The sequence below is a fragment of the Dendrobates tinctorius genome, unplaced genomic scaffold, assembly GCF_039654945.1.
Source record: "Dendrobates tinctorius isolate UK_male_01 unplaced genomic scaffold, ASM3965494v1 ptg000147l, whole genome shotgun sequence".
Classification (NCBI taxonomy): Eukaryota; Metazoa; Chordata; class Amphibia; order Anura; family Dendrobatidae; genus Dendrobates; species Dendrobates tinctorius.
In genome coordinates, this window is record NW_027361814.1 from 19,514,537 (window position 1) to 19,533,863 (window position 19,327).

General features: G+C 45.1%; 1 protein-coding gene across 2 annotated transcripts in view; it reads left to right on the plus strand.

Annotated features, from left to right (window-relative positions):
- The window catches only part of ADGRA1 (adhesion G protein-coupled receptor A1), a 1,190,508-nt gene that overhangs the window by 426,889 nt on the left and 744,292 nt on the right, over window positions 1–19,327 (plus strand). Inside the window, exon 11 of one of the 2 annotated variants that reach the window (XM_073546510.1) lies at window positions 16,669–16,830. The exons of the other annotated variant lie outside the window; for it this stretch is intronic. Coding sequence (XP_073402611.1) covers window positions 16,669–16,830 — 162 coding nt within the window. The remainder of the gene's footprint in view (window positions 1–16,668; window positions 16,831–19,327) is intronic. 2 annotated transcript variants of the gene reach the window in all.

Sequence of the window (19,327 nt, forward strand, 5' to 3'; positions counted from 1 at the left end):
CGAACCTGCACTTTCATCTGCAGCTTCCTCTTTGTCACCGTGTAAGATGGAACTGTATATGGGAAGGGTAACCTGAGTTTCATCAGGGTCAGATTCAGGTCGTGTAGCGTGCGAGGGGAATGTAGTGGTCTGGGTCAATGTACCAGCAGATTCATCGAGCAGTGGCTGGGCATCAGTGCACTTGTGTCGCCCCCAGGAGTACGGTCGCCACAGTGGCATTACCTTCTTCCTAGGGAGTGTGATGTCATGCTTGGGAGCAACGAACGATCTCTCTAGCAGGTTAACTGATTGGGCGGCGTTATTCCCACGAGTCATGACCCTCCAAACAGCGTTCATGAAGGCAAAGTGTTTGTTTTACGTGGGCAGTATGGTTGCAAAGCTGAACCTTAAAGGAATGTCCAGAAGAGCACCACCAGGAGTGGAGCCTACGGTTAAATTCAACTCCACCTGGGAAACCTCAACCATGCCAGCTACAGAACAGATGCACACATTGCAAGCTTAATTCCGTTAGCGAACGAGACTCCGTCATGCCCCGCGGTCCGAGTCCGGCTTACTAGAGGGACACGTGAGGCTCTGGCACATGAGATTGGCCAATAACTGGTGTGTCATGCCCTTACATGTCTGTGGCTGCATGTGCGCTACACTGAAAAGGCCAGCGTTTGTCGCTTACAGGTGCAGATAACCCGCTGAACAACGTTAGTGATGGGGATCACTGATTACAATTATTACCCGCGAACAATTTCCCAGTAAGTGCAGGTCAACAGCAGTTCCGGAATTAGGCCTAACCGTCATTCCTGAAAAAATGAAAAACTTACGTGTGCAAACCACAGGTGCTGTAGCTTGCTTAACAGCTCGCCAGCTGTTCTCACGCCCAGTATGGATTACACGTGATTGCACAAAGGTGAGAAAGGGTACCGTATCCCCAGATAACATGTATGGATAGCGTACACATTCAAAATATATGTCTATACATCAGGAGGCAGGCTCAGACGGTGTTAGGCCCAGTATGGATTGCACGTGATTGCACAAAGGTTAGAAAGGGTACCGTATCCCCGGATAACATGTATGGATAGCGTACACATTCAAAATATATGTCTATACATCAGGAGGCAGGCTCAGATGGTGTAAGGCCCAGTATGGCTTGCAAGTGATTGCACAAAGGTTAGAAAGGGTACCGCAGCAGAATCCACAACATGTGCACACACCCTAACAGTACGCCGACGCTGGACTCCCTCCCTTTGATGCAAGCTCCGGCGGTGAGCCCACATCTTTCCCAGGACATGTCAGCTGCTTTGAACAGCTGACACGTGCCCGGAATAGCCACGGGTTGAATCGCGATCCAGCTGCGGTTATTAACCCGTTAAATGCCACTGTCAAATGCTGACAACGGCATTTAACAAGTGCTTTCTGCCATTAGGCCTGAAATCCACCACCGGTGACCCCCGTAGCGTGATCAAACACATTTCAAACGCTTGGTGATTGTTTTTCCAAAAAATTTGCTCATCACTACTGCTGACATTTCTAGATCCCATAGCAGCACAGCTTCTATACTGCACTTTCTCTTCATTAACTTTCCTTCTTTTCTGTAGCCTGCTTTCTCTAACTCTCCAATATTATAGCTGTTGTCTCCTATCTCCACAGTAACCCCTTCCTACTGGTTTTTCAAAGGCAGGGACAGACGACCGTTGATTGCCTCAAACAAGAGAATTGGGCCTATTATGCCAATGACATTCTGAATGTGAGCATAGTGTGATTCAATTCTCTTGGATGAGGAAAAGATGGAGAAAAAAAATTTCTCCATTCTGTGAGTGCGCTAAAATCGAACTGCACTCAGATTTCATTCCAGTGCAGTTCGTAGTTTTCCACGGACCCATTCACTTGCATGGCCAAGTGCAATCCGAATATCCATTACGTCCCCTCCAAGAGGAAAAAAAGCAGGTTCTCTAAGGCCATCTATTCTAATCTAAAAGTCAATGTCTGACCCATTAAGGGGAATCTGTCCGTAGGGACAACCCTCTTAATCCATCTATTTGGGCATATATTTCATAGAATTTGAAAAAAAGTTACCTTAATATCTATGATATGATGTCTTATTCCTGAGAAATCCACATTTTTCTTTATATATAAATGTGTCAGAATTCTATTGTCCGTCTGCAGATTGACCACTAGTGGTTGCTGTTATTCGCTTGATAAATTGGGCTGCATGTCTACTCTTTACCACTGGAGGCTGCATTTGTGTTTCTATATTCACCCTTTATCAATATGACCAAAGTGGAACCAATGAAAGTCATCGTATTTCCTCTTTGGGCCTACTTAAAGACACATGGAACATTCACTCATTGCTTGAGTATTGTGTATGGCTGTTTGTCTAGTTCCAGTCTCCAGTTCCAGAACTGTCTTACCCAGACAGTTCCCATTCCTCTCCGGATTGTTTCAACAACTCCAATTGCTACATTCAAGGGCTTCTACCACCGCTTGGTGTTTACTGTTCATGCTCATCCAGCCATTGGATTCCAGTCATGGAACAATTCTGGCGCTTAGCCTCAACTCTTCCATTTTGCCCTGATGCGGTGGAAATTGGGGGTAACTGTTTTTGGGGTCAGTAATGGAGAGATGTCAATCAGTAACTAACCCAGTTATTTTTACTAATCCAGTAGTAAAAATAAATAATTACACACAGAAAAAAAAAAACTTTATTTGAATGAAAACTCTCCCCACACAAGCCTTCGTTCACCAATTTATTAATAAAATTTTCCCACGATGTAATCCACGTTCATGTTTTTTCATCTCCGGCATGTGTGGATAGCAGTAAAGCTACCACTATGCACAGGTGTCGGCTGGTGAATACTCTCATCAGTGTCTTCTGTTATCAGCAAGAGCAGGCAATGCTGATGAGAGTAATAGTCATCAGCCAGCGCCTGACTGGCAGTAACCTTGTCTCTGCCAGTCACAGCCACTGGCTCACTTGCTTTCCTCTTTGTGACAATATGGATACTGCGATACCTAGCAGCTGTCATCGGCGGTGATTTCAGTGAGGTTACAGTCCGTCACAGCCTCTGTTTTCCACGCTGTCACACTGAAAACCGAATGGGAACTGCCGGATATTCAAGCCCCCCATTCTCTTGAATAGGGTTTGGGTTCAGGGTCAAGTTCGAGTACAGTTCTGGTACCCAAACTGAACTTTTTATTAAAATTTGGCCGAACCCGATGGATCCGAACATCCACGGGTCCCTAATCATTTACATATTAAAAATAACAGTGATTACTCTTGAAAACACATTGGATTGCCAAGAGCAAGGTATCATTTTACTCTGCTTCCTATGACCTGCATGCCCATGGAGACGGCTTAGGAGGATTGGTCCTACTGACAGATTCTCTTTAATATTAGTAGTAGGTGGCAGTAGGCTGGCAAGTTTCTACGTCCTAGAGGAAAGTTTATTTGAATACTTTTTTCCCACTAAGCATTGCATGACCAATTAGCCTACCTATGGTCTCCACAAGAAGAAACTATCTCTAACACTATGTGCAGACTCACGTTTTCTGCTTTTCTCTTGAATTCTTTTTGAATCAATGACAAAAAGATGTCATCCTTGGTAGTTTGAATTATGATGGCGGCACCCTTTGGATGAGCGCATATGGTAATTTCATTCTAAAATGCTCTTTGCCAAATCAGGTTTATAGTTGCAATTCTTCTAGACAACAAGTACGATAAAGCCAGTGACATTAGCAAATAGTCATAGATTCTTTAACTATTATAACTATGTAACTATTATAAGGGCAATTTTAATAGAGTAATACAAAAAATTTGCAGCAGCACCCACCCATCCCGATCCCCAACAGATTGACTATCATATACTTGTACTCCAGGTAAAAAAGATTTGGTCTAAAAAACCTTGGCCACCGCCTTGTTCTTGTTGGAATATTTATAGAAGTGCTATCTACTAGAACCAGAGCTCATCATCACACCGTAGAAGACTAGAGCAGACAACAGTGAAAACCAATGGTAATGAATGGATATGAAGGGAGTAACATTCCACATATTAAACCTCTCCATTGACCTGGTTTTATTAGACGTGAGAATTTATGTGTTAATTATTGTGGCTGTGCCGGCGCAGCCTTGCTTACAGCTAGATTTGCTTTTATCTGTTTCGTGACGCTTGCCCTTTTTTTTTCTATCAAATCCACGTCTAGAGATGACATCTCCTTTTCGAATGTAATTCTTACTATTTTATTAAACATGAATAAAAGCTTCATGCATTTATTAAAATGTCTGTATTTCTAAAATAATGATGCTTTCTGAATGCAAATTGTAATGGAAATGCATTACAGAATTGCTGGGGGCTGGTGTTCTGAAAATAGTAAGCGCCATTCAGCGAAAAAAAAGAGAAAAAAAATAGATAGCAAATGAAAAAAATAAGAGGAAAAAAAACTAGTCCTGAAAGTTGGGAGTAAAGTAATAAGGGATTTATGCAGAATAATGGGAATGTTGGCATGAATAGTAGCCTTCCACATCACGTCAGATGCCTGTTCAGGATACAAGGCTAGAAGGGCTGGACTAAAAAAGATTATCATAAGTTAGAGGCTTTAGTTACGCATTGTTTATCAGCAAAATGAGCATATACCCAGCAGAAAGTAAATAAATAGTATTATTACATATAAATAGCATAGAAGACTTAGTAAACACTGCTTTTGATCAAAAAAGCATAAAAGTCATCCCACCAGTAGTGTTGAGCGATACCGTCCGATACTTAAAAGTATCGTATCGGATGGTATCGGCCGATCTAAAAAAAATATCGGGTATCGCCGATTCCGATACCGGAAGTCCCATTCAAGTCTATGGGACTTCCGGTATCGGAATAAGAAAAACCCTATTTTTGCCTTGTACAGCCTCTCTGGGGTCTGTATGGGCCTTTCGGGGGGCTGTGCCGGCCTGCCGGGGGGTCTGTGCAGGCTCCGGTGGTCTGTGCAGGCTCCGGGGGTCTGTGCCGGCCTGCCGGGGGGGCTGTGTCGGCCTGCCGGTGGTCTGTGCAGGCTCCGGGGGTCTGTGCCGGCCTGCCGGGGAGCTGTGCCGGCCTGCCCGGGAGCTGTGCAGGCTCCGGTGGTCTGTGCCGGCCTGCCGGGGGGCTGTGCCGGCCTGCCGGTGGTCTGTGCAGGCTCCTGGGGTCTGTGCCGGCCTGCCGGGGAGCTGTGCAGGCTCTGGGGGGGCTGTGCCGGCCTGCCGGTGGGCTGTGCAGGCTCCAGGGGTGTGTGCAGGCATCGTCCGATGGGACTACAAGTCCCATCGGGCGATGCCTGCTACCATGACAGTGATTGACACATTAGCCAATGATAGGACAGTAGTAGTCCCATCATCCGGCTAATGTGTTGAATGTAAAAAAAAAAAAAAAAAAAAAAAAATGTACATGCTACATACATACAACATGCATACTATATATATACTACATGTAACATATATACTACATATATACTACATGCAACATGCATACTACATACATGCTACATACTACATGCATGCTACATACATGCTACATACTACATACATACTACATACATAATACATATATACTACATGCATGCAACATACACACAACATATATACTACATGCATGCAACATGCATACTACATATATACTATATATATACTACATGTAACATACATACTACATATATACTACATGCTACATACATGCTGCATACTACATACATGCTACATACTACATACATAATACATAAAAACTACATGCATGCAACATACATACAACATATATACTACATGCATGCAACATGCATACTACATATATACTACATGTAACATACTTACTACATATATACTACATGCTACATACATGCAACATACATACTACATACATGCTACATACATACTACATACATAATACATATATACTACATGCATGCAACATACATACAACATATATACTACATGCATGCAACATGCATACTACATATATACTATATATACTACATGTAACATACATACTACATATATACTACATGCTACATACATGCAACATACACACTACATGCTACATACATGCAACATACATACTACATACATGCTACATACATACACACTACATGCTACATACATGCAACATACATACTACATACATACTACATACATACTACATACATGCTACATACATACTACATATATACCACATGCATGTAACATGCATACTACATATATACTGCATATATACTACATGCATGCAACATACATATATACTACATACAATACATACTTATAGACATACAGTACATATAACATAGAGTACATACTCACCGTCACTTGTCACTTTGATCCCCGAAGCCATTGTCCCCTTGAGGAATAAATATCAAAATAAAAAAACACCAATATACTTACCCCGATCCGCAGAAGTCCACGAGGGTCCCACGTCCATCTTGCGTGGAGAACAGCAGCATCAGCTGATGCTACCGTTCTCTACCAGCTCCAGGAATACAATGAATTTCCCACGCAGCAATGGCATAAAGTGAGACTAGGGATTTTTTTTTTTTTTAAAGTGGTGGAGGAATACAGTGCGGAAGGATACCTACCTTCCGTCATTGTATTCCTGGAGCTGGTAGAGAATGGTACACCATTAGCATTAGCACCCTTCACGCAGCACTGCTAATGGACCAGAACAAGAAACACTCTCTAGTATCAAGCACAAGTAGGAAATGGAGTTGCCTAAACTAGGACCGGAGGGGAAGAGCAGGATATCTGTTACTTACTTACTTAGGTATGATTTTATTTAATTGAACTATCTCTTGAAAGGTAACTTGTCTTCTGTGTTATGATTCCCCTCCAAAAAACATAGTTCTCAGATTTGAGGAGCTGGAAAGAGCTGGGAGGTGGACCCAGTTAATTCTATGCCTATGGTCTTTGGCCAGCTCTTCCCAGCACCTCAGCAGTTTATAGATAGGTCTCTCCCTATGTACATATGATGGAGAGACCTGTTAATTACTCTAGCAGACGCAAGAATAGCCAGTCTCATCTGATGTCAAGCAATGGTCTAAATCTGTTGTAACTATATTTTCTCCGAAGCGTTTCAGATGCCAAAATACATGGTTGCAATTGTGTAACCAGGCTCTGATTCATGTGGTTTGGATCGCTTGACTCAAATCACAGGCTCCCTTTAAGTAAGTATCTATATTGACTCCCATTTAGCCCAGGCATTTAATGACTAAGAATTGACCAGTAGTTGACAAGATGGCGAATGAGTCCTTGGTCAGATCTCCAGAAGTTTAAAAAACATGAAAATAAAGCATTAAATGGTCCAAAAAAGTTGTGGGCACAGACTTGTAGCAATTGTGAAATGTAGGAGATGCAAAAATTTCTGCGCACAGTTACAGTATAGGGACAATCAGTCCAGGTGGAGATGAATGAGTATCAGTAATGGTACCCTAGTATGCCAACCAGTATTTGATGATAGGTAAAAGTGAACAACGATGTTCCAAACTTATCATCCAGCATTAGAGTTGAGCGACTTTTGGTTTTTTAGGGTTGCGTTTCGTTTCGTGAAACCCGACTTTTCCAAAAGTCGGGTCGAGCAAGATCGTCCGATTATAGGGAAAAGTCTGGGTCGTCCCGAAACACGAAACCCAATGTAAGTCAATGGGGAATAAAAGTCGGCAGTGAGAGGAGGACAGGAAACACACCTACAGTGCCCATTTGAATGCCAAAAGCATCAATTCTTCTTACTTAAGCTTGTCAACCTTAATTAACTTCATAATACAAGTTACGCACTGAAAAATGGGGGTTATTTGGCTAAAGTTGTGGGGGGGGAGGGCTGGCTGCAGGTTTTCATGTGCCCTGGGCGAAAGAGCGCCCCTTTAACACATACCACAACTCATCATGCTCCGATACGGCAGATAAATAGCGGTATAGTACAATGAAAAATACCTCACTTTTTACATCTCATGACGAGGCCCATCTATTTCTCCATACAAAATCATTGGTCCCATATAATGTTTGAAACAGTATATGATGAGCTCCACATAATGCTACAGTATATGTTGGTCCCCATGGATGAAGCTCCACTGTCTTATGGGCCCAAATAATGCTCCAAACATAATGGGCCCCATTTCTAATGCTCTAGTGTATAATGGGCCCTGTAAATGCTGCTCCAGTGTCTGATGTCCACCTTTGGAATGTTCCAGTGTATGGTGGGCACCATCTATCATTCTCCAGAGTATAGTGCTCCCCAAAAATTGCTGTCCCAACATTGAAAACAATCAAATAAGTCTCCTCGCTAGGGAATCCCTGTACTTGTCTGGACTCCTCGTCGTCCCCATCTTCCATCTCACTGCACAGTATTTCAACTTTGCAAGTGCTGTGATCCTGAGCAAGCAGGGGGGGCCCACTCGTTGGCGATGGCACTGGCACAGGGCCCCTGATAGTACGGTGGTGTGTCTGATGGCGGGTGGGCCGAACCTGCACTTTCATCTGCAGCTTCCTCTTTGTCACCGTGTAAGATGGAACTGTATATGGGAAGGGTAACCTGAGTTTCATCAGGGTCAGATTCAGGTCGTGTAGCGTGCGAGGGGAATGTAGTGGTCTGGGTCAATGTACCAGCAGATTCATCGAGCAGTGGCTGGGCATCAGTGCACTTGTGTCGCCCCCAGGAGTACGGTCGCCACAGTGGCATTACCTTCTTCCTAGGGAGTGTGATGTCATGCTTGGGAGCAACGAACGATCTCTCTAGCAGGTTAACTGATTGGGCGGCGTTATTCCCACGAGTCATGACCCTCCAAACAGCGTTCATGAAGGCAAAGTGTTTGTTTTACGTGGGCAGTATGGTTGCAAAGCTGAACCTTAAAGGAATGTCCAGAAGGGCACCACCAGGAGTGGAGCCTACGGTTAAATTCGACTCCACCTGGGAAACCTCAATAATGCCAGCTACAGAACAGATGCACACATTGCAAGCTTAATTCCGTTAGCGAACGAGACTCCGTCATGCCCCGCGGTCCGAGTCCGGCTTACTAGAGGGACACGTGAGGCTCTGGCACATGAGATTGGCCAATAACTGGTGTGTCATGCCCTTACATGTCTGTGGCTGCATGTGCGCTACACTGAAAAGGCCAGCGTTTGTCGCTTACAGGTGCAGATAACCCGCTGAACAACGTTAGTGATGGGGATCACTGATTACAATTATTACCCGCGAACAATTTCCCAGTAAGTGCAGGTCAACTGCAGTTCCGGAATTAGGCCTAACCGTCATTCCTGAAAAAATGAAAAACTTACGTGTGCAAACCACAGGTGCTGTAGCTTGCTTAACAGCTCGCCAGCCGTTCTCACGCCCAGTATGGATTACACGTGATTGCACAAAGGTGAGAAAGGGTACCGTATCCCCAGATAACATGTATGGATAGCGTACACATTCAAAATATATGTCTATACATCAGGAGGCAGGCTCAGACGGTGTTAGGCCCAGTATGGATTGCACGTGATTGCACAAAGGTTAGAAAGGGTACCGTATCCCCGGATAACATGTATGGATAGCGTACACATTCAAAATATATGTCTATACATCAGGAGGCAGGCTCAGATGGTGTAAGGCCCAGTATGGCTTGCAAGTGATTGCACAAAGGTTAGAAAGGGTACCGTATCCCCAGATAACATGTATGGATAGCGTCCACATTCAAAATATATGTCTATACATCAGGAGGCAGGCTCAGACGGTGTTAGGCCCAGTATGGATTGCACGTGATTGCACAAAGGTTAGAAAGGGTACCGTTTCCCCGGATAACATGTATGGATAGCGTACACATTCAAAATATATGTCTATACATCAGGAGGCAGGCTTAGATGGTGTTAGGCCCAGGATGGATTGCACGTGATTGCACAAAGGTTAGAAAGGGTACCGTATCCCCAGATAACATGTATGGATAGCGTACACATTCAAAATATATGTCTATACATCAGGAGGCAGGAAGACGGTGTTAGGCCCAGTATGGATTGCACGTGATTGCACAAAGGTTAGAAAGGGTACCGTTTCCCCGGATAACATGTATGGATAGCGTACACATTCAAAATATATGTCTATACATCAGGAGGCAGGCTCAGACGGTGTTAGGCCCAGTATGGATTGCACGTGATTGCACAAAGGTTAGAAAGGGTACCGTATCCCCAGATAACATGTATGGATAGCGTACACATTCAAAATATATGTCTATACATCAGGAGGCAGGCTCAGACGGTGTCAGGCACAGTATGGATTTGACGGCCCAGACTACACAGCAGAGGAGCAGGGAGAGGTAAAGATTGCAAATGCTGGGGCCCTGCCCAAGCAAGGGGGGCCCACTCGTGGGCGTCGGTACTGGCACTGGGCCCCTCATAGTACGGCGGTGTGTCTGATGGCGGGTGTGCACCACCACCTTCAGAGACACTTGATTGCACTATGAAGGACCCTGTGCCAGTGCCCGCGCCCAAGAGTCGGCCTACCCACCTGTCCAGGGCAACGGCACTCGCACGGTGTAGTGCGCTAGGTGGTGACCCCGGCCATGGGGGGGGAGACAGCACAGTTAGGGAGTTTTAGAAAGTGGCATATGTTGATGTTGGACATTCAGCTGATGCAAAAGGTGAAATAGGTCAAGTCCCAGGAAGAGGTGGACCAAAGCAAGCCATTTTTCTGTCACCCTATGTGTCATCAGGGGAAGGTGGGACAAAATCCTTGGAAACCCATGCGTGGTTCATTTTAATGAAGGTTAGATCATCCACATTTTGGGTTGACAGACGGGTCCTTTTTTCTGTCAGGATTGATCCAGCTGCACTGAAGACTCTTTCCGATAGCACACTTGCAGCTGGGCAAGCGAGCTCCTGTAAGGCATATTGTGCCAATTCAGGCCAGGTGTCCAGTTTAGCGGCCCAATAGTCAAAGGGGAATGACCTGTGTGGGAGAACATCGATATGGGAGGAAAAGTAGTTTGTAACCATAGTTGACAACTGCTGTCTCCTGTCACTTTCCATCGATGCAGTATTACCAGTTGTGTGAGCGGTACTTGAAAAATCAGTCCACAACATTGTCATGAAACCCCTGTCTCCAACGCCACTTCTGCTGTGTGCACCACGAACACCTCTGCCAAGCTGCCCCCGGCCCGTACGGCTCGTGTGAGAACCATCACCGCTGCTGTGTGCTGGGAATGCCTCAAGCAACCGATTTACCAGAGTTGCTTGTTTATTAGCCAATATTAGGTCAAGGTTCTCCTGTGGCATGATGTTTTGCAATTTGCCTTTATAGCGTGGATCCAGGATGCTGGCCAACCAGTAGTCGTCATCGTTCATCATTTTGGCAATGCGTGGGTCCCTTTTTAGGATCTGCAAGGCATAATCTGACATGTGGGCCAATGTTCCCGGTGTCAATGATGCACTGCGAGTGCTGGTTGGAGGAGCACTTTCTGGCAAATCCACATCCCTCCAGTCACGCACAAACCCTGTACCAGACCTTGCCACGCCAACATTTTCACTTGCCCCACGAGATGCATCCTCCTCCCCTAAGTAATCATCCCCATCATCCTCCTCCTCCTCCTCCTCTTCTTCCTCCACCTCGTCCAGGAGAGGTCCCTGAGCAGACAGTGGCTGAATATCATCAAGGATTCCCTCCTCCTCTTCCTCCTCATCAACATTGGCTGCAGACGCCTGCTCCTTAAGGTGCGTCAAAGTTTGCATGAGCAGACGCATAAGTGGGATGCTCATGCTTAGGATGGCGTCGTCTGCGCTTACCAGCCGTGTGCATTCCTCAAAACACTGAAGGACTTTACAGAGGTCTTTCAGCTTCGACCACTGCACACCTGTCAACTCCATGTCTGCTCTCAAAGTGCCTGGCCGTGTATCCTCCCACAAATGCATTATGGCCTGCCTCTGCTCGCACAGCCGCTCCACCATGTGCAGGGTGGAGTTCCACCTTGTTGCAATGTCGATAATGAGGCGGTGGTTGGGAAGGTGGAGCAATCGCTGCAGCTTCTGCATGCGAACGTAGTGTACAGGTGACCGGAGGATGTGCGCGCACAGTCTTCGCACCTTCTGGAGCAGGGCTGTTAACTCCGGATAATTTTTGAGGAAGCACTGCACCACCAGGTTCAAGGTGTGAGCCAAGCAAGGTATATGGCTGAGTTTTGAAAGGGCTATGGCTGCCACAAAATTACGGCCGTTATCACTAACTACCTTGCCTGCCTCAAGATGTACACTGCCCAGCCATGACTCAGTTTGTCGCTTCAAGTACTCGGCCAGCACCTCGGCGGTGTGTCTGTTGCCCAAACACATCATCTGCAACACAGCCTGCTGACGCTTTCCACTAGCTGCTCGATAGGGGGACACATCGTGTGCAACAGTGGCAGCTGCAGATGGAGTGCTCGTACGACTGCGCTCTGTGGACGAGCTTTCGCTTCTGGAGGAAGAGGAGGAGGAGGGTCGAACGCCTACAGCCAACTGTTTCCTATACCGTGGGCTAGGCAGCACTGTCCCACCACCGCTGTCCCCTGTGGACCCTGCATCCACCACATTAACCCAGTGCGCAGTGATGGACACGTAACGGCCCTGGCCATGCCGACTGGACCATGCATCAGTTGTGAGGTGCACCTTTACACTCACTGACTGCTTGAGTGCATGGACAATGCGATCTTTCACATGATGGTGGAGGGCTGGGATGGCTTTGCGAGAGAAGAAGTGGCGACTGGGTAGGTCATAGCGTGGTACTGCATAGGCCATGAGTTCGCGGAAAGCTGTGCTTTCCACCAACCGAAAGGGCATCATCTCAAACGAGATTAGTTTGGCAATGTGGGCGTTCAAACCCAGTGTACGCGGATGAGAGACTGAGTACTTTCTTGACCTACTCATAGTGTCTGGGAGGGTGAGCTGGACTTGAGAGCTGCATATGGTGGAAGTAGCAGTGGACAGGGCGGACTGAGAGAGGGTTGATGATGGTGATGGAGTTGGTGTTCTTTCTGATGGCCTAGAATCAGTATTTCGTTGATATAACAGTGGGATTCCCTGACTGCTGTGGCCTTGCAACGACACCTCAACATTTGCTGCTGTGCTAACCGGTGGGCTTACAGTGGGGGAAACAATGCAGCGTTGCTGACTACCTTCGTTGTGATCAGTTGCACATGTGGCACTTGAGGTTTGGTGTTGTGTCCACGCTTGCAAGTGCATGCTGGTTAAATGTCTAAGCATGCAACTGGTATTCAAATTTTTCAGATTTTTCCCTCGGCTAAAGGTCTTTGCGCACTTCTTACAGATAACCTTGGCCTGATCATGAGGATTTTGTTCAAAAAAGTGCCACACTGCACTCTTCCTACTTTGGCAGACATTTTGCGGCCTAGCACGCTGTGATCTTTTGACCCTCTGGACAAGCTGTCCAGCAACTCTTTTGATGTTTGGAACCTGTCTTTGGAGTGCTCCGGGCCTGCCAGATAACAGCTGTTGCGATGTCGATGTCTGCTGTGGATGCTCCTCATCTGAGCTATTGGAAGCAGCACCCTGTTCCCCAATGGATGCCAATCTTGGTCAACAACTGGGTCATCCATCACCTCCTCTTCTATGTCATGTGCACCTTCCTCTGTGTCACCGTGTATGGTGGTATAGTGTGCGGGAAGGGGCACCTGAGTCTCATCAGGTTCAGAATCTGGCTCTGTACACTGCGAGGACAATGTAGTGCTCTGAGTGAATGTACCAGCAGAATCATCCATCAGCGGCTGTGCATCAGTGCACTCCATGTCAGATTCATCTTGGCCTGGATAATTCACCATTTGACTTGATAATCCAGGCATGGTATGTGAAAACAGCTCCATGGATTAATCAGTAGTATGGCCTGCGTCATCCTTCAATCTTGGTTGGGGTGAAGGACACAAGGAAAGGTGTGGTTCATGAACATGAGCCTCCAATGATGACTCAGTGCTTTTACTTTTTACAACTGAAGAAGAGGAGGCGATAGAGCTGGAGGCTGAGTCAGCAATGTAAGACAAAACTTTTTCCTGATGCTCTGGCTTTAAAAGCGGTTTGCCAACTCCTAGAAAACTAAGCGTTCGAGGCCTTATGTAGCCAGACGATGACGCAGGCTCAACACCTCCTGCATTCGGTCCTATTTTGCTCTTGCCACTACCATCAGATCCACCACCAACACCATCATTACCAGCTGCCAACCCCCGCCCAATTCCACGGCCTCTTCCACCAGCCTTCCTCATTTTTGGTAGAAATGTAGACAAAATCCAACAAACTATATAGTAATGTAAAACAAGGTACAAGGTGTCTATAGGACAGGGGAGATTTTGAATTTCTGCAGACACTTGTGGACACTCGACACTTTTGGATTGTGTGAGGCCCACTGATATCTGAGCGCTATGTCACAGGCTCGATGGCACAGCTGTGACAAAAGTGACGAGAGGATAAGGGAGATTTTGAATTTCTGCAGACACTTGTGGACACTGGACACTTTTGGATTGTGTGAGGGCCACTGATATCTGAGCGCTATGTCACAGGCTCGATGGCACAGCTGTGACAAAAGTGACGAGAGGATAAGGGAGATTTTGAATTTCTGCACACACTTGTGGACACTGGACACTTTTGGATTGTGTGAGACCCAATGAATATCTGAGCACTATGTGACAGGCTCGATGGCACAGCTGTGACCAAAGTGACTAGAGGATAAGGGAGATTTTGAATTTCTGCACACACTTGTGGACACTGGACACTTTTGGATTGTGTGAGGCCCAATGAATATCTGAGCGCTATGTGACAGGCTCGATGGCACAGCTGTGACCAAAGTGACTAGAGGATAAGGGAGATTTTGAATTTCTGCACACACTTGTGGACACTGGACACTTTTGGATTGTGTGAGGGCCACTGATATCTGAGCGCTATGTCACAGGCTCGATGGCACAGCTGTGACAAAAGTGACGAGAGGATAAGGGAGATTTTGAATTTCTGCACACACTTGTGGACACTGGACACTTTTGGATTGTGTGAGACCCAATGAATATCTGAGCGCTATGTGACAGGCTCGATGGCACAGCTGTGACCAAAGTGACTAGAGGATAAGGGAGAATTTGAATTTATGCACACACTTGTGGACACTGGACACTTTTGGATTGTGTGAGGCCCAATGAATATCTGAGCGCTATGTGACAGGCTCGATGGCACAGCTGTGACCAAAGTGACTAGAGGATAAGGGAGATTTTGAATTTCTGCACACACTTGTGGACACTGGACACTTTTGGATTGTGTGAGGCCCAATGAATATCTGAGCGCTATGTGACAGGCTCGATGGCACAGCTGTGACCAAAGTGACTAGAGGATAAGGGAGATTTTGAATTTCTGCAGACACTTGTGGACACTGGACACTTTTGGATTGTGTGAGGGCCACTGATATCTGAGCGCTATGTCACAGGCTCGATGGCACAGCTGTGACAAAAGTGACAAGAGGATAAGGGAGATTTTGAATTTCTGCACACACTTGTGGACACTGGACACTTTTGGATTGTGTGAGGCCCACTGATATCTGAGAGCTATGTCACAGGCTCGATGGCACAGCTGTGACAAAAGTGACTAGAGGATAAGGGAGATTGGATTGCTTTTAAAAAAGCAGTTTGCAGAGCAGTGGGTAAACAGCAATGCCAGCCTGTCAGGAAGCCTTAAAAGGCAGCCCAACAACCAACACCACTGATACACCACAATATAGCCTCCCCTTGCACTGCACACACAGTGACTGGTGTGTTGTGCAGGCCAAATCGCTAGCAGCAGAAGCAGTTTTTTTTTCTTCTCAGCAGGACAAAAAAAAAAAATTGGGATTGCTTTTAAAAAAGCAGTTTGCGGAGCAGTGGGTAAACAGCAATGCAGGAATGTCAGGAAGCCTTAGAAGGCAGCCCAACAACCAACACCACTGATACACCACTATATAGCCTCCCCTTGCACTGCACACACAGTGACTGGACTGGTGTGTTGTACAGGCCAAATCGCTAGCAGCAGAAGCAGTTTTTTTTTCTTCTCAGCAGGACAAAAAAAAAAAAATTGGGATTGCTTTTAAAAAAGCAGTTTGCGGAGCAGTGGGTAAACAGCAATGCAGGAATGTCAGGAAGCCTTAGAAGGCAGCCCAACAACCAACACCACTGATACACCACTATAAAGCCTCCCCTTGCACTGCACACACAGTGACTGGTGTGTTGTGCAGGCCAAATCGCTAGCAGCAGAAGCAGTTTTTTTGTCTTCTTCCCTGCCTAACGCTCTCCCTACAGAATCAGCAGCAACCTCTCCCTATACTGAGATTGGCAGAAGTAAGATGGCGGTGACCCCTGCCTATGTCATCACGTTGCCCACAGTGTCCGTGGATCCTGATTGGCTGAAAAAGAGCGCAAAACAAACTTTTGAAACGCGACTTTGGCGCGTAAGTCGCCGACCTCGTGGCCGATCTCATCCTAGGGTCGGGTTTCGTTTCATGAAACCCGACTTTGCCAAAAGTCGGCGACTTTTGAAATTTTTCGACCCGTTTCGCTCAACTCTATCCAGCATGAGCCACTGTGATTTAGGGCAAATTTACACTTTGTAGTAACTGTGCAAGATTAGCAAACCTTCATTGTATTATCAGCTAAATAATAATAATTCACTACGTTTCTATTACTAATTGCATTACATACACTGAATCTTTCATCTTACAGCTTGGAGGCATTGTTATTGAAATTGCAAGTAACATCATGTCAGTAAAAGACCAAGTTTTGTGGATGGCACAAAATGAAGCCAAAGCTTGCACCAGAATAGTGCGCTGCGTGGAACAGATTTCTGGGCTTTCATTAAATGGTAAAACACAAGTCATTTCAAAGGTGAGTATCTTATTTGCTATATTAGTTAGCATTACAATAAAATTAAACATGCTATAGGGTTTCTACTTTTGCATAATTTCGGTCTTGAAAATCTACATGGTTCTTACCCGATTACCCTTAGATTACCCTATGCCAATAAAAATGGACCTTGGATTTGCTTCTTCTCTAGATAACCATGGGTGCAGGTGATGGACATACGCAATTCACAGTATCTTTATATCTAAAAAAATGTAAGATTGTAGAATTCATCATGTAGAATCATTGCTGATGTGCGAACATGTTGAACGCTCCTTCCTCCCTCTGTCAATAGTGTGGGTACGGGTAAAAGGTAATCATTAGACTTAATGTGATGAAAATGAACATTCATTGGTAAATACATCGGTCCTTTATTAAAAGTTCTGAGCAGTTTGAATAATAGTATAGCCAATGAACTGAAATGTGCACTTCTACTTCGTTGAAATGGGCAGTCAAGTGACAGTCAACTGTTGATCGGTCTATTTCTATTTTTTGTGAATGGCATTGCTACCTTACAGGTTAGGGGGTTGATAAACTCTTAGAAGAAAAGGCAAAAGAGCATATTCATCCAGTAGGTGGAAACACTTATTGATGACTAACCGTTTCATGCACAACTCCTGGCAACACGTGTGTAAATTCAAGCACACAGAAAATATAGTAAAATGTTTTATTAAGAGTTCAATTACTTTGTGGAAGAGAAGGCGATTTGTGCTGCGACTTTCGTTTCCACAATTAAAATCCAATATGGGGTATCATGTGTCTACGTTATTTATTCCTAACCCGTTTTAAAATTAACAAACTGCTCCTGAAGAAGCTTGTTAACTGCGAAACACGCTGAGAAACAACTATATAGACACACTGTTACCACATGTTGGTTTTTTATTATGGACATGAAACCCACAGTGCCGATCACCTTCTCTCACAAGATCATGAATTGTTTTTCTTTGATTGAGCAGCCGATCAATGGGAACTGATTTTCTGGAGTGGCGAAGCATTATCTGTAGAATACTCCCTTCTTAACCCTCCATCAGGCGCAACTGATCAGACAGGCACAGCTCAATTATTTTCATTTGTCCCTCCTCTTAAAATTGTCAGAAAATCTCCCCCCTCCCCTGGTATTTCCTGTCTTTACATGCTCTTTGAAACTTGATCTCAAAGTTTTACAGCAGACCTTGTGGAGAGCAGTTTTGACCTTTGTGGTTTCTCAGGCTCAATGCGCCTGAACTCGTCTCACATTTGAAGGTTAGTGTTTTCTCTTCTTATTCATCTGAATAGTTTATTTAGCTTGTTTTATGAATGAATAATGTAAAGTTTGTGGAAATAAATAGGGTTTTATTTGAAAAGAAAGAGGATGTCATCTCAGGCACGTTGTGCCCTAACATGTACTCTCTCTCTCTCTTTCATTTCAGATTCTCTACTGAAAGGCCTAGTAAAATGTATGACTTATCTAACCTCCTTCATGTTGAAAAAAATGAAGAATCTGCTGTTAAATAATGATGAGGGAGTCCCCACACTGAGTGAAGATTTAGGGGAAGAGAGTGACATTTCATCTCAAGATGTGGTGGAAGAATGTAAAAGTGGTTTAGGAACAGAGCAGGATGGTGGGGAGACGGATACAGATGAACAAGATACAGATAATACCTATTATCTGGGCAAAAATAAAAAAGACCAAATGGAGCAAGAAGTCACTTGTGTTAAGCGAAACACCAAGTGCTGCCCAATGGTCATCTACTTCACAATGTTGAATGTGGGTGGTATCAATTCACAAGTGACTTATCTTGGCAATCAACTGGAACCACTGCGTAGAAGAATTTACCTAAAAACATTGACTAATGAACTGGTGAGTGGGAGAGCTACGCTGAAGAAGTCTGAAGACGAGAGGAGTCCACTCCAGCCTGCAAGTCCGGCTGAAAAGATTTCATCACAAAGACAATCGAGAAAAATCACCACCTCTCCCAAAGGACGTAGATGCACCACCTGCGCCATTGAAACTGGTGGCAGAAGGATTTCAAATTATGAACGTAAAAAATGTCACAACGCGATCTGCCAGCCCCATGCAAATATGATCTGCCAGCCTTGCTTCTCTAAGAGTAGCTATTAGAGTTGAGCGACTTTGGTCGGATCGGGTTTCATGAAACAAAATTTGTTTCAAATGAAACTGGTCCGACTAGGGCAAAAAAAGTCGGAGTTTCGTCCGAAACCCAACCCCAATGCAAGTCAATGGGAAATAAAAGTCGGCATTGAGCAGATGACATTCATCCACTCAATGCCGACTTTTATTCCCCATTGACTTGCATTGGGGTTGGGTTTCGGACGAAACTCCAACTTTTTTTGCCCTAGTCGGACCAGTTTCATCTGAAACAAATTTTGTTTCATGAAACCCGATCTGACCAAAGTTGCTCAACTCTAGTGGCTATGTTTCTTCTGCTGAACATGTAACCTCTGAATCTGAGTGAATAGTAATCAAGTAGCATCTAAGTGC